Source organism: Lotus japonicus, unplaced genomic scaffold (genome assembly GCF_012489685.1).
Source record: "Lotus japonicus ecotype B-129 unplaced genomic scaffold, LjGifu_v1.2 AP026983.1".
In the NCBI taxonomy this organism is placed as follows: domain Eukaryota; kingdom Viridiplantae; phylum Streptophyta; class Magnoliopsida; order Fabales; family Fabaceae; genus Lotus; species Lotus japonicus.
In genome coordinates, this window is record NW_026645414.1 from 623,007 (window position 1) to 639,889 (window position 16,883).

The 16,883-nt window shown below is 41.0% G+C and overlaps 1 protein-coding gene across 1 annotated transcript; it reads left to right on the forward strand.

Moving 5' to 3' along the window:
• The first annotated feature begins 15,750 nt into the window (after positions 1 to 15,750).
• On the forward strand, positions 15,751 to 16,510 carry LOC130727316 (protein AGENET DOMAIN (AGD)-CONTAINING P1-like). Its single transcript, XM_057578422.1, has one exon. It carries the CDS (start codon positions 15,843 to 15,845, stop codon positions 16,281 to 16,283), a length of 441 nt encoding a protein of 146 aa, XP_057434405.1. The 5' UTR covers positions 15,751 to 15,842; the 3' UTR covers positions 16,284 to 16,510.
• The last annotated feature ends 373 nt before the right edge of the window (positions 16,511 to 16,883 follow it).

Genomic DNA, 16,883 nt, shown 5'->3' on the forward strand with positions numbered 1-16,883 from the left:
TTTCTTCTTTGTTTGCCTCCGTGAAACTTCTTTTATGGCTTTAAATATATTTTCTCTTTTATTTACATAAAATCACATTTTACTTGTTAAATCGATCATCCAACATCTAGCTAGTGAGATTAATACGTAGCAACACAATCCCTGTGGAGACGACAAAACCCGATACTATACTACGATTGAGTCTTGAAAGGGATTTGATAGTAGTTAGTGGAGGAAAACCTCTTCATTAAATATCCTTTCATCAGTATACAAGTTGATCAAACACCAGAAGGAACGTACATTCATCAGAGCAAGGACACAAAAGAACTTCTGAAGAAGTTCAACATGACAGAATCTATAATAGCTAAGACTCCAATGCATCCTACATGCATCCTAGAGAAAGAAGTTGCAAGTGGTAAAGTTTGTCAGAAGCTCTATTGTGGTATGATAGGATCACTTCTATACTTAACTACATCTAGGCCAGATATTCTGTTTAGTGTTCATCTATGCGCTCGCTTCCAATCAAATCCGAGGGAAACCCACTTAACAGCTGTTAAGAGGATCCTGAGATATCTGAAAGGTACCACTAACCTTGGTTTGATGTATAAGAAAACATCAGAGTATAAGCTTTCAGGTTACTGTGATGCTGATTATGCTGGAGATAGAACTGAGAGAAAAAGAACTTCTGGAAATTGTCAATTTCTGGGAAGTAACTTAGTCACATGGGCAAGCAAGAGGCAATCAACCATTGCACTTTCCACTGCAGAGGCAGAATACATCTCAGTAGCCATTTGCAGCTCTCAGATGCTCTGGATGAAACATCAGCTGGAGGATTATCAAATCCTTGAGAGCAATATCTCAATCTATTGCGATAATACTGCTGCAATCTCACTGAGTAAGAATCTTATCTTACATTCAAGGGAAAAACACATTGAGGTAAAGTATCATTTCATTAGAGATTATGTTCAGAATGGCGCACTTCTTCTGAAGTTTGTTGATATTGACCATCAATGGGCAGATATCTTTACAAAGCCCTTAGCAGAGGATAGATTTAATTTCATTCTGAAAAATATGAATATGGACTTTTGTCCAGTATGAAGATGGATCAGAACCTCTGACTATGATGCTTCTTTATCAGAAGATGTCTAGTTCAGAAGGTAACTCCATCAGAAGTTAAGTACCCATTGGTGCTTACTCTGAAGATGAGACAGTAAATGTGTGACAGTAGCTATGATACATCGTTCCTTGTGCCCGTGCTGACAATCTGTCGTAATGAGTGTAGATGTGCTTCTCTCCACCGTGTGATATGTGTATTAACTGTTTGTAATTATGTTTTTAATTTTTAACTTTTGATTTTACTTTGCTTTTTAATCAACAACGGTTATTTTCAAAAACCACTACGCACACACGTTCTCCATTACTTATTGCTTTACTCTCTCTCTCTCTCCTGTTTGCAAAACCCTTTATCCCCACGATCTCTCTCTCTCTCTCTCCTTTCATCCTTTTTTCCTACCCAAACCTTCAACCGCTTCAGAAATGGTGAAGTCCACCAAAGGTGAAACTGTTGACGGAAAGAAATTTCCTACCATGGTGGTGGGTCAGGCTACCGGTCAATCAAGCACTGACACTCAGCGAAATCAACCAGAAATTCAAGCTACAGGTCAGATAATTCCTCTCGTACAAAGGGTTTGTGCTGTTACTTGTGTCTACTCTCCTGATGAACTCCAGGTTCTTGCTGAATGGAGATTTGATCTTGACAACATTGCTGCCAACGGGTTTGATCTTCGTCCTGAAGTAAAAGCTCAAGGCTGGGAAGAATACTTCAACAGGCTTCCTGGTCCAATTTACATCAAATTGGTAAAGGAATTCTGGAAGCATGCCGACTGTGATGATAACCAAGTGGCCTCCTACATCACGGAGAAATCAATCGTTGATCTTCTGGGTGAAGATATCAGTACAGGCTACGAATTCCAACTGTTGGAATCAAAGGTGAAACCCAAGACCAAAGAAGTTGTTAACCAAGCTCTCTACACAAACTGGCAGCCAGGCAAGAATAACTGCAAAGTGGTAGAACTTCATCCTAAGCTAAGGATTTGGCACAAGATTCTTCTGCATTGCATCCATCAAAGGCCAAAGGGAAGCTCCCCAGATTTCATCAATTTCTGTCAGAAAGTGATGCTTTTCTTCATTCAGGACCGTAAGAAAATCTGCCTTCCCTTCTTCCTGTTCTCTTATCTCAAAGAGTGCATCAAGAAGTCCAGAACAACTGCTTCTCCAAAATCTGCAATCAGATACATTCCTTTTGGAAGATTGCTCTCAGATCTCTTCCTAGAAAGCAAATTGATAGAAGATCTGACTATAGCAGGCTGCACAGAGGATCTGACGACTGTTGTTGGTGATGTCTTCACTCCCTTTTCCGTGAAAAAGATGGGATTGATTAAAACAAAGGTTGCACCTGTTCAAGAAGACACCTCTGATGAAGTCCGACAGAGAAGAGTCTCTTTGAATGATTACCCTCTATGGTCCAAAGCTGATGACCCAGTTGTTATCTTGCACTATCTAGCTGATCTGAGGGAACAAGGTTTTGAAATTGATGTGGATGAGTTTTTCAGAACCCTGCCACCAGCTCCAGAATTTGATTCTCCTCCAAAGAAGAAGAAGACGAGAAGAATGATTGTAGAGGAATCCTCTGAATAGACTGATCCCTCTGATGGTGTTGATCAGAAGAAGAAGAATGAAAAGCCTAAGAGGAAACATGAGGAACCCTCTAAGCCAGATGCTCCATCTGATGGTGATGATGATGATGCTCCTCCACCAAAGAAGTTGAAGAAGCAAGTGAGAATTGTGGTGAAGCCAACTTGTGTGGAACCAGCTGTTGAGGTAACCAGAACTGAGGCTCCTGCCAGGGTTACTCGGTCTGCAGTGAAATCATCAAGTAAGTTTGCTATTTCATTTAATGATGATAATTTAAACTCATTTGAGGCACTACCAATTTCTGCCCTTCTAAATTGCACTGCTACCCCACTCTCTCCCATTCAAGAGTCTCAACCAGCTGACCAAATCACCTCTCCAACTACCTCACCTAGATCTTCATTCTTTCAACCCTCTGATGAAGAAGCACCTCTTTGGAATATGCTTCAGACTTCCAAACTCTCTGAACCTACCTCACCTATTACCATTCAATATAATCCATAAGTCTCTGAACCCAACATTTCTGACCAGTCTCACCATGAACCCAGAATCTCTGATCACTCTGTCCGCAGAGTATCTGATCATACTGCTCGCAGAACAACTGATACAGACAATACTGCTCCTTGTCCCTCTGTATCCTTTCCCACAAATGTTGCCGACTCCTCACCCTCAAATAACTTTGAGTCCATTCGCCAATTTGCTCAAATTGCGAAATAGAAAGAGTCTGCTATCCCTGACCACTATCAGACCATTCCTAGCCCAAGGAAATATCCTGGACCTAGACCAGAACGTCTAGTTGATCCAGATCATCCTATTCCAGTGGTCCCTCTGAATGCAGCATCTTCTCCTGTACAACCAGCACTTCCCTCACCCCTTCATACACAACCAGAAAATGTTCAACCAGAAAACTCGGTCTCAAACCATTCCTCGGTTAAATCTCCAAACCCTGAGGTTGAGACCTCTCAGCCTAACCTTGAGATAAACACTTCAAACATCCAAACTCTAGATGTTGGTTCTCCTCAAGGTGCTTCTGAAGCAAATAGCAGTAATCATCCCACTTCTCCTGAAACTAATCTCTCCATTGTTCCCTATACTTATCTTAAACCCAACTCCCTTCTTGAGTGCATCAGTGTGTTTAATTATGAAGCATCATTAATGGTTCGCAATGTGCAAGGTCACACTGACCTTCATGAGAACCCTGACTCTGTTGCTGAAAAATGGGATCATCTGTGTGACTGGATGATTGCTCAAGTTCCTATCTTGATGAGTCATCTCACAGCTGAAAGGGATCAGAGGATTGAAGCTGCTAGGCAGCGCTTCAACAGAAGAGTGGCTATGCATGAACAACAACTAAGGGTTGAGTTACTTGATGCCATTGAGGAAGCTAGAAAGAAGAAAGAACAAGAAGATGAGGCTACACGTCTAGAAGCTGAACGACTTGAGAATGCAAGGTTAGAAGCTCTGAAAGAAGCTGAGAGGCTACAGGCTGAAGCTGAGCCCTCCGAGGTCAAGTTCTTGTACCAGTGCCTTTCACAAGTGCTGCTTCTCACTCCACTCAAGCTCCTCACTCTGCTCAAGACAATCTTCAGGATATTCCATCCAGTTCTACTCGGACAAGACCTTCCAGACTTGCTACTTTGGAACAACGTCTTAATTCTCATGAGACTCTCTTATTCACCATGAATGACGCTATTGAAGAACTCTTTCGTCGCACTGAAAGACCTTAGTTTTAGGATCTCTCTCGTTTTCTTTCGTGTTTGATAAACTTTTAAGTTATTTGCTTCTATTTTTTTTACGTCTCGTTATTGTTTTATGTGATTACTTATTCAGTTTTTCTTCTTGCATTTCATACAACATATATCTGGAAAAAAAATTTATAAGAACTCAACATTACATATTACATATTACATCATCTCTCTTCTGCATTACTGTAGAATGGAGGATCCTTCCTCATTCTCCTACATTCTTGGCGCTGCTCTACTCTTTCCTTCTCCAGACGATCAAGTATGTACTCTATGTTGCAGAGCCTGTTGTTCAGTTCATCCCTCTCTAGACTCTCCTCCATCGTCTCCAGATCCTTCTCCACTGCTTCCTTCTCTTCCAGCAGATCCAGCTCCAGCTTGCAAAGCTCCTGAATCTCCACCACGAAGGAGAGGAACTCCTTCAGATCTTTCTTCAATTCTGGACTAAGATCATTCTCAAGCAGCTTTGTAGTCAGCTCATGTATGGTTATCGAACCCTCTGGGTGCCTAACATTGATGAAAATATCTTCATCAAAAGCCTTCCTTCTGAGCTCCTCTGATGCAACGATGTATGATGCCATTTGTTATTCGGAAGTAGTCTTGTTGTGAAGCCTACTTTGTTCCTAATCGCTTTATATAAGCATCCTTCTCTCTCCATAAGTTATTGCTCTTGCAGTTTCTCGAGGATAAGTTATTGGTAACTGAAGCTTCTCTTTACTCCCGTAGTCGGTGGTAAACGCTCTGCATATGCATTAACTCCTTTCATTAATTCGCTAATTTCTTTTTCATCATTAATCCCTTCAACATTTTTTTTGAAACTTAGACCTTCTCTAAGGGGGAGTACCTTGTACTTCAAGCTAAGTTTTTCACACCCCAAGCTTTTTGCTTATGACAAAAAGGGGGAGTATAACCCAGTTTTTGATGTGTAAGCTGTGTTAGTGTGATTTCTTTTTCTTTTGGAGAATTTAAGAGTTCCACTTTTATGACCGTAGATGTGTCACTGGGCAAATACAAGGAATACATTTCACTTCTTCTGAAGTGACATTGGTTGACCCTGATAACCTACTTATGACTCTGAATACTTATGCGCTCTGATTATTTCATTTCATCTATGTCATGCGTTTTCACTCTGAACTCCTCTATTTATTTAGCTCAGAATCTAGATATCACTAATGTTTTCATTAAGTCTTAGATTCAGGGGAAGCTAAGCTCAGAATCAAGCTGTGACTTGGATTCAGAATGAGCAAAATAAACCATTCACATCAGGATAAGTCTTTTTCTATTCCTTATACTCTGAGTGAATTCAGTTTATTGTTTAAGAATTGTTCATCATAATGCTTGGTTTTGTCATCATCAAAAAGGGGGAGATTGTAAGATCAAGTTTTGATCGTGTAGTACAACTCTATGTTTTGATGATTACAGGTTAACGTTTTAGTATGAACAATTATGGTACTCTAACGTGTTTTCTGAGTGTGCTCTTAACAGGCTCTAACCTTGACATAATCTCACACAAATCAGAAGCACTTTGCTTAAAGAGTAATCCTAGCAACGCTTTCGCAATCTCTATGTTCAATCTGAACAGTAGAAAAGCTTCAGAAGATCTGAAGTTAATCAAGCTATGATATGGACTCAGCTCACTTGAAGTTTCGAAGATCTAGACGTTCTGATAACCCAGACACTCTGAAGGTTCAGAAGCTCTGATGGTTTAGAAGACTCTGAAGATCCAGAAGCTGAAAAGTGGAGACTCTGAAGTCCAGAAGAAAACTGGCTCTGAAGACCAAGTACTTCTCCTCTGTGTTCAGAATCAGAAGGTACAGTGGTCAAAGGATCCATGCTTCCCTCTGACTCTGATCAACAAGCTTCACAAGTTCCAACACGAAGCATTCCTCTGATCAGAAGTCAACAAGGTTAAAGGTCACGTCACTATCCAAAGTACAAAAGCAAGTGTACTATCCTGACGACCTAACCTAACATTCTCAGCCACAGCAGAAGCTGGAAATCACAGATCTGCAATGTTCAAACCCTAATCCTTGGAGTATATATAGAGGCTGAAGACTGAAAGATGTTGTTGAAGAAACTTATACGCGCAAGCAATATTCAAATCTTCTTAGCAATCTTTCTTCATCGAATTCATTGTGTTTACTACAAGCTTTTAAGAAGCAACTTCTTTGTAAACAATATTCTTTAAACTGTTGTTTAGTTTACCTTTAGGAGATCAAGGTTGATCGGATCCTAGAGAAGACTAAGAGAGTGAATCTTAGTGTGAGCTAAATTAGTGTATTGTTAGTCACTTGTAGGTTTCAAGTGCAGTTGTAACAAATCTCTGATTAGTGAATTGCCTTCATTCTAAGAAGGAAGAAATCACCTTCACGGGTGGACTGGACTAGCTTGAGTGATTCATCAAGTGAACCAGGATAAAATCCTTGTGTGCTTTTCTCATCTCTTATCTTAAGCACTTTACTTGTGTCTCGAAAGATTTGTCAAAATCTTAAGTGGGAAGTTTTATTCTGAAAACGCTATTCAAACCCCCCCCCCTTTCTACCGTTTTTCATACCTTCATCTTTAAAGGGTTGCGATCCTTCCTGTCAGGCGTTGGACTTTTTTTGCGTTGCTAGGGCTCTTCATTTGTTGTATCGCCCTACACTTGTCCAGGTTGATCTCGATCCCTCTTGATGTAATCATGAAACCTTAGAATTTTCCTCCTTGTATTCCAAAGGAACACTTCTCCGGGTTAAGCCGCAAGTTGTGTTTCCGGAGCACGCCAAAAGCTTCCGGAAGGTCCTCATAATGGCTCGTTCCTAGGACCGACTTTACAATCATATCATCCACATAGACCTCCATGTTTCTCCCAACCTGGTTGGCGATGCCCCTGTCCATCAATCTTTGATATGTTGCCCCCGCATTTTTCAGTCCAAACGACATCGTCTGGTAGCAGTAATTTACCCTGCCGGTCATGAAAGCAGTTTTGTCTTCATCAGACGGGTGCATCATGATTTGATGGCAACCTGAATAAGCATCCATTAATCTTAAAACCTCGTTGCCGGACGCTACATCCACCAATTTATTTATGCTCAGCAATGGGTAAGAGTCCTTCGGGCATGCTTGTTTACGTCTGTATAATCTACACACATGCGCCACTTCCCGTTGGCCTTCTTCACCATCACCACATTCTCCAACCACGTGGGATGATAGCAATTCCGCATGTGTACGGCTTGACCGAAGTAATACAAAATATTGTCGAACCACAGGGATAGTTGTTTGTTGATTTGATCTTGCAGATTAATGTTTGGAATGGAAAAGAAAAAGAAATATAGATTAAAGTTTGTTGTGATGGAAGCAATTGTAACAAAAGCATAAACAAGAATCTTGTAAAACTTATGAGAAAACAGTACCCTGGGTCAAGTTTCATCTAATTCAGTTATGTTACTCACAATCTAATTCATATATGAACTCTTAGGAACATTTCTATGGTGATGTAGCCAGTACCTTCACTTGTTAATAGCTTAATCAAGTAAATCATTCAATTTCAGTTGCTAAGCCTAATGCCTTAGTACCTAGTCAATTCAATTGAAGAATGAAGCTTGTATGTTCAGGCCAACACAATAAGTTCCCACCCTTATACCTAAGTGATAGCAAACAAATAAATCTAATCCCAAGTCCCTTAATCCTTACCAGCTGCCGCTGTGCAAAAAGAAAGCCAAACACTTGCATGCATTCAAGAGAGTATTGAAACAGAGAAAAGATACATAGAAAGGAAACTTTATTCATATAACAAACTCAGAAGTTCATAACATAACTTAAACTAGGATCCACAATCCCCAAGGTACAAAGGTAAACTAGCCAAACATGGCTACAGAACTCATAATGCAAATCAAAAGAACAAAAACCTGAATTAAGAGTGCCAAGAAGCCTCCCACGAGCTCCAAGAAACTAAAACTCTAAGTTTTATTCAAAAAGTTACAAGATACCCAATGAAATGACAAAAAACCTAAATTATAGACTTCTCAGTGGTCCGCCACGCATGTGCGATGCGTGGCCTCCTCCACGCACATGCGTGGCCAATTTGTCCAAACGCAACCTTCAAGTCAGCCCACCACGCATGTGCGTGGCCTAGGCGGCGCACATGCGTGGCCTTCAACCCTTGCTACCTTTCTTTTCGCAGAACTGCCACGCATGTGCGTGGCATATGCGGCGCACATGCGTGGCTCATCAGATTCTTCTCCGAATTTGATAACTCCTTCTTCAACTATCATCATGGCTCATTACTTGGTCTTCAATCAACATCATTAGCCATCAAAAACACCTGTAACCTTCAAAGAATCTCAACAAACCATCCTTACACCAATGTAAGTCGTGGAAACACTTATTTAATCACAATAATTAAGCAACCATCCATTCAATTCATCAAACAAAACTCTCAATATGCAATCAACACTCATGAATTCAAAGGACTTCAGCTCAAAACTGACCATAGGAATTATCCTCTAACTAAAACTAATAAAAAGACCAAATATATATACTAAAAATAACTTAACTAATGCAGATGCAAATATGAATTAAAAATGGACTCAACTTGACTTAAAACTTAAAAAAATGACTCAAAAAGGAAAATAAAGAAACAAGAAAGACTCGACAAACATAGAATAAACCTCGGGTCATCACACCACTATACTCAATGGCAGCTTGTCCTCAAGCGTAAACTCAAGGTTGCTTGTCCTCAAGCACAGAATAAATCACCACTTCTTCAGCTCCTTAAGCTTTTCAAAACAAGATACTTCACAAAACAAAAGAAAGGTCAAATGCACACAACTAAAGATGAGAGGTCAGTAAGAGTAAGCAAGACTTCCAAGCAAGAGCTCATCAACTTCCTCACATATCAAGCACTCTCCTTACATTTTGGGTGCTCTAACATACAAACACAATACTTCAGCCCTGATAATCAATCAATTCAAAGTTAGTTGCAACAATAACAAGAACAAGAGAGACTTCGAAAGGTTGTAACTTTGGCTAAGGTAAAGCGTAGGTAGGGATGCCAAGAAAAGGGAACACAAGGGCTCAAAACAGATTTTGGGGTGAGTGATTCTTCTATTCAACAAGACCTGAGCAGAATTTTTAAGACTTTGGGACTCCTTCCTTCTTCTTTTTTTTTTCTTTTCAACTTTTTTCATTTCTCTTTTTCAATTGTCAAGGCACTTGCCTTTCTTTTGACAATTAAGCATGCTTTTCTTTTTTTTTACTTTTAGGAAATAAGTCTTTTTGTTATTTTCCCTGCTCAATCACAACCACAAATCACTCACCAAAGCTCAATTCACCAAAATTCAGGGACCAAGAAAGATATTCATTCTTAAGGCTCAACTTGGGCAACTAAGGGAATATGATAACAATCCAAAGTCTGAGGCCAACAAAGAACTCCTACCAAGTCTCTTCAAAGAACAAGTATTATGCATTTCAAAGCAGAGCTAAGCATGTATAAGCATGTTAGGAATAAACATTGAGACTCTCAGCACTCAACAAAAACAATGGGGTGTTGAAGTGAAACACCCTTTCTTATGAACTCAAGCGAGTAAGATAAAGCTACCTCACATTCCAATCACAATAGCATGTACAAAGACCACAAGATAAAAACTTGGAAGTATCATCAACTATCAATAAGAAGCAGCTAAATCAAGGGTGAAACCACTTAAGCAAGTTCAGCATAGCAGCAAGAAACCCAAGGATATTCATACCGACTCAAACGTAAAAAGAAAAAAACATGCAAAAACCTCGATGCACTAACTACCTAAAAAGAAAAAGAAAACGATTTATTTATTTTATAGAAGAACACAAAATTAAAGCAAACTCAAATTAAAGAAAAGCAAACCTGGACTTGGGTTGTCTCCCAAGAAGCTCAATATTTAAGTCTCTGATAGACTACCCCGGACTCAAAGTTCTAGCCGGGGTTTATAGAAAATTGCATTAGATCCTTTAAATCATGCAAATTTTGACACAACTGCATCATCATATTACCTTCATTTCCATATATCATGGCAACATAAATCAAATTAAGAGTAGAGGGTTTAAGAAAATTCTCACTGATTTGCTTCCATGGTGTGTTGAGAAGATTTCATCCTCTTGTTTGTTCATTGCCATGCTTTCCATTGATCCACATGTCCTTGAGATTGATGCTAAGACTTGGAGTTTCCTCCTCATCTTTCTGCATTTTGCCTCCAAAGACAAAATCCTCTATGGATAAATCATGAACATCATCACATTCAATCACATTTTTCATTTGTTCACCCATTGTATTATCACTTTCTGTCTCAAGAACATTGGTGAAGTCTCCTTTTGAGGATTCTTCACTCTGTGGCTCCTCACTTTTCTCCACAATGTCACTTTCAAGGATAGTAAGTGATTTCTCTCCCTCCTCCAAAGCTTCATGGCAGAAATATTCTGGGACTCTTTCAGCTATGGTTTTGGCTAAATGACCCAACTGAGTCTCCAAATTCCTTATGGAAGCTTCTTGATTCTTGAAGATGTTTCTTGTCTCATTCATGAAGCTTTGAATGGTGAGTGCCAACTCCTCTATTTTTTTCTTCTAAGCTCTCTTGATATTGATAGGGTTGTTCTTAGTCAAATGGTTGATGTTCAAACTCTCCATAGTATTGATGACTTGGTAGATCCCATGGATTGAAATTGTCATCACCTTCCCAAAAGATATCGGGTTGTCCTTCCCATCCTTGGTCATAGTATTGATGTGGGTCATATCATGGAATCCACTCAGATCAAAAGCATCCATTGAACCTTGTAAAAATCACTTTCACACACAGGTTAGTAGCACCGATTCAATGAAGCAATGGTAATAAAATTTACAAACAATAAAACTCAAGACTCAATCAACAAAACGAACTATCCCTAGCAACGGCGTCAAAAACTTGATAGCAATTCCGCAAGTGTACGGCTTGACCAAAGTATTACAAAAGATTGTCCAACCACAGGGATAGTTGTTTGTTGATTTGATCTTGGAGATTAATGTTTGGAATGGAAAAGAAAAAGAATTAAAGATTAAAGTTTGTTGTGTTCGAAGAAATTGTAACAAAAGCATAAACAAGAATCTTGTAAAACTTATGAGAAAACAGTACCCTGGGTCAAGTATCACCTAATTCAGTTATGTTCCTCACAATCTAATTCATATATGAACTCTTAGGAACATTTCTATGGTGATGTAGCCAGTACCTTCACTTGTTAATAGCTTAATCAAGTAAATCATTCAATTTCAGTTGCTAAGCCTAATGCCTTAGTACCTAGTCAATTCAATTGAAGAATGAAGCTGGTAGGTTCAGGCCAACACAATAAGTTCTCACCCTTATACCTAAGTGATAGCAAACAAATAAATCTAATCCCAAGTCCCTTAATCCTTACCAACTGTCGTTGTGCAAGAAGAAAGCCAAACACTTGCATGCATTCAAGAGGGTATTGAAACAGAGAAAAGATACATAGAAAGGAAACTTTATTCATATAAGAAACTCAGAAGTTCATAACATAACTTTAACCTAGGATCCACAATCCCCAAGGTACAAAGGTAAACTAGCCAAACATGGCTAGAGAACTCATAATCCAAATCAAAAGAACAAAAACCTGAATTAAGAGTGCCAAGAAGCCTCCCAAAAGCTCCAAGAAACTAAAACTCTAAGTTTTGTTCAAAAAGTTACAAGATACCCAATGAAATGACAAAAAACCTAATTTATAGACTTCTCAGCGGTCCGCCACGCATGTGCGTGGCCTCCTCTACGCACATGCGTGGCCAATCTGTCCAAACGCAACCTTCAAGTCAGCCCACCACGCATGTGCGTGGCCTAGGCGGCGCACATGCGTGGCCTTCAACCCTTGCTACCTTTCTTTTCACAGAACTGCCACGCATGTGCGTGGCATAGGCGGCGCACATGCGTGGCTCATCAGATTCTTCTCAGAATTTTGTAACTCCTTCTTCAACTATCATCATGGCTCATTACTTGGTCTTCAATCAACATCATTAGCCATCAAAAACACCTGAAACCTTCAAAGAATCTCAACAAACCATCATTCCACCAATGTTAATCATGGAAACACTTATTTAATCACAATAATTCAGCAACCATCCATTCAATTCATCAAACAAAACTCTCAATATGCAATCAACACTCTTGAATTCAAAGGACTTCAGCTCAAAACTGACCATAGGAATTACCCTCTAACTAAAACTAATAAAAAGACCAAATAAATATACTAAAAACAACTAAACTAATGTAGATGCAAATATGAATTAAAAAGGGACTCAACTTGACTTAAAACTCAAAAATGACTCAAAAAGGAAAATAAAGAAACAAGAAGGACTCGACAAACATAAAATAAACCTCTGGTCATCATGGAATACTTAATCTCTCGGATAAACTCTGCCGCCAGCAGTTTATTTACCTCCTGCTGTGTGGCCTTTTCGTTTTCATCGCCCATCCGCCGACGCATTCGGGATACCGGCTTGATCTCTGGGTTCAAGGCCAGCCTGTGGCAGATGAAGTTCAGATCTATCCCCGACATGTCCTTATGGCTCCAAGCGAAAAGATCCAGATTATCCTCCAACAATCTTCCCAGCCGTTTCTCCTGCTCCTTAGTGAGCCTGGTTCCAGTTTTCAGAATTCTATCGCCAAACTTTAACTCTTTAGTTTCCTGAATTGGCGTAGGTCTATTGAGACGTCCCTCTCCCCTTGGGTCAAGGTTCTCCTCCGGTATGTCTATCTCGTGGCACCTATGACCAGCTGGGGTGTTCTTCCTTCCATACAGGTTTACCGAGCTTTTGTAGCACTCCCTAGCACTCTTTTGGTCCACTCTGATCCTCTCAATGCGTCCGCCGGGCAACGGGTATTTGATCGCCAAACTCCCCAGCTATTGTGTTGATTAGTTCGGTCGGCGGCCTCCTGTTCCCGACGGATGTACTCTCAGTCCCTCTCCGTCGAACCGATGAGCCTTCCCGTCTCGACCGCCTCGCCACCATCCACCTCTCAATCTCTCTTTTTAGGGCATGGCAGTCATTAGTGTCATGGCATGTCGCGTAGTGGTACGGCAGTCATTAGTGTCATGGCATGTCGCGCAGTGGTACTCACACTATTTGTCTGCATCGTCATCCCGTGGCGGGCGCTTGGGTGACTTGGGCCCGCCAATCATATGCGTCGCCTTCATCACCTGAAAAATCTCCATATGGCTTGGGCTTGGCACCGGCGCTGCCTTCGTTCACCAACTGGGGCCTCGTTGTCCCCCGACGGCGTCGCTGATCGAAACTCCCTTGCCACCAAAATGGCACCTGCTGCTCCCTTGTAAGATTGGTTACCGGCTTTCTTCTCGCCCCTCGCCGCTACTCGCACCTTTCTCCCGTGCCGCCCGCTTGTGCTTAAGTGCATCGTCTTACCCGTCCAGGATATACGCGCTCAACAAAGCGCGCATTGCCGCCATTGAGTGAACCAGTTTCCTACTTATCTTACTATTCAGCTTCCCAGGCAACAGTCCATTCTTGAAAGCCCTCGTATAAGCATGCGGCTCCAACTCCTCGATCTGGACAGACGCTGCACTATACCTCGCGACATACTTCTTCAAAATCTCTTCGTCCAACTGGCGAACGTTGTACAAGTCATCCATCGTTATTTCCTTGAGCTTGCTCGCAGAAAACTGAACAAGAAACTTTGAGGAGAAATCACGGAAGTTCGTGATAGATCCACGAGGCAGAGTCGTGAACCACGCCATCGATGTGCCTTTGAATGTCGATGGAAACATTATGCACTTCACCGCATCCGAAGCCGCGCTTATCACCATCTTCGTGTTGAAATAAAGGAGGTGATCTTTCAGATCCTTCTTTCCGCTATAAGATTCCCAAACGAGATTCTTCATGTTGTCCGGAATTGCAACCTCCCTCACCGCCGCTGAGAAAGGCTCGAATTCCGCTACGGCCTCCGCCTCTCGCACTCCTTCGTCATGTTGCTCATGGCGGAAGTAGTCAAGCTGCTCTTGCAAATAGTTATTCCGGTGCTGAATGTTGTCAACAATGCGTATCAAACGCCGCCAATCTCTATAAGTAATTGGCATCTGAGGCAGCGGGGATCCCTTTTCCTAAAAGGACTGGAGAGTTCTCCGGAGCCCCTTGATGCGAAGGTGAGGATGGCGGAGTAGGCAGCGGAGGCGTATGAGAATGAGGAGGAGGAGGCGGTGGAGGAGGAGGAGGAGTCAGTTGCTCTGGTTGCTCGCGACGAACCTCCTCACGACGCGGTCTTCCCTTCACACAACGCGGTGGTGAACCGCGCCTCTGCTCCTGCGTCGACGACGATGAGTTTCCATCAAAAATCAACCGTAAACCAGAAACTCAATCCAAAAACAACTAAAAACCAGGGGATTCAACAGAATTCCGAACTTCTCTCGTTCGTAAAAGCAATCCACGTAGTATGGGAATCGAAATTCACCGATCCCCACAGACGGCGCCAAATGTTCCAGCCAAGAACATAGAGATAGGGTATAGTACCTAGAGTGAAGGATTGCAACAAGAGAGAGAATCTAGAGAGGGAAATGTGTTGCTGCCTAGAGAGAGAGAGTGTAACCGCTTAGAGAGATAAAATAACTGGATTTAGAGTTTGTTATTGATCAAATGAGTCAATAGTCCTTTACATGTGGTAAACGCTCCCTATTTATAGGCTAGGGGCTGGGCCTTGCAAGTTTGACTACCCCTATTGAGCCAGTTGGGCCTCGCGAGGAGAGACCCAACTCTGAACCTGTGTGACCGCACGAGGTGGACAACCCTGGTCGACGCCAGTCCAAAGATGAAGAATATGGTGAAGAAGATGAAGAACTCCACAAATTTTTCTAGGAAATCCAGAAACCGTTACTTTTTGAACGGAAAAAGGACGGGGGACTAAAAGTGTTAACGGAATGTAACATCATGGTACAAGAATGCAATTTTTTAAGTTTAGAAACTCCGATCGCACATCAAAGTAGCGTTGGAGACCAAAAGTGCAATTAAGTCAAACAAAAACCAAATATTATGCATTAGCTCGGATACTTTTAGCTCAAGTTCGATGTAATGTAATATTGATTGATGGAAAGAAGTTTTTTTTTTTTTGAAAATGGAAAGAAGTTAATTAATTATTTTTTGACGGGAAGAAGTTAATTAATTATTATTTAGTTTAAATTTTTTTTTAAAAATAGTTAGCGAAAAGATTAACCAATCAATTATAGTAGAAAATTAAAAACGATTACAATCTTTTCACTCTGAATCCCAAAATAAACAAAATCTTCAAATAAAATGAAATCTAACCCATCGTATAAAAAGACCACTCACTCCTTGTTCAAGACTCACAAACCAAACCAAACAAACAAACCAACTGCAATTCTCTAATTCTCTCCCTCTCTCAAAGAAAGAATTTTCCGGCGGCGATCGAAATGCGTCCTCCGCAGAGAACGGTGGTTTACAAAGTCGGCGATGAGGTGGAAGTGATCGGAAAGGAAGAAGGCTTCTACACCTCATACTACGAGGCCACCGTCGTCTCCCTCCTCCCTTTCGGCCGCTATGAAGTCCAGTACAAGACGCTGATCGTGGACGAGGAGACCAAGATTCCGCTGAAGGAGGCGGTGCTGGCGAAGGACCTCCGCCCTGTGCCGCCGCTTGTCAACACCCGCGGCGAGTACAAGCTGTACCAGGCGGTGAACACGTTCGACAACGACGGGTGGTGGTACGGGATGATAGTTGGAAGGATCAGCTGCACTGGCGGCAAGGGTTACAACGTCTACTTCAGTTCCACCAACGAGACGCTTCCGTACAACTGTTCTCGCATCAGGGTTCACCATGAATTCTTTGATGCAGAGTGGCAACAAATTGATTAGTATTATTCATCGATCTGTCATCAATTGCCCAATTTTGTGTTCTTGCAATTATGGGTTTATAGATCTTTTTCTTTATTCGGTTTCTTGGAATTTGGATAATGGGGTTATGGCTCATGGGTTCTGTTTCAATTAATGGATGCTAGAGAGTAGAGAGATTATTATGTTTCGTCTGTGATTTTGTAAAATTGGCAATTGGAAATTAATACAAGTCCTTTAATTTCAATTCAGTTTCTTTCTGCTTTCTCTCTGTACTTTTCTCTCTGCTTTCTTTTGTTTTTGTTTCATTATTCTTTTGTTTACTTTCTCAGTTTATGTTTGATTTTGTGTGAGTTGTTGTTGGACAGTTGGAATGAAAAATCCTTTATTCTCTCAAATGCCTAAATTTCAGTGAAAAAATATGTATGCTATGCATTATTATTGGAAGAATAGGACTAAAAATTTCAATACCAGGGGCTGGGGTAGAGGGGGTGCGGTTTATTGAAAATTACCAAATGAAAAACCTGCAACCGTAACAGGATGAGGTTTTATTCATTATTGTGTGCTTGTCGCGGTTATTTGACCTTTTGCAATGATAGAGGATGAGTTAATTACTCTTTGTTT

Bases quoted from the DNA above. Each gene is read 5' to 3' on its own strand.
- LOC130727316 (XM_057578422.1), top strand. From the start codon at position 15,843: ATGCGTCCTCCGCAGAGAACGGTGGTTTACAAAGTCGGCGATGAGGTG.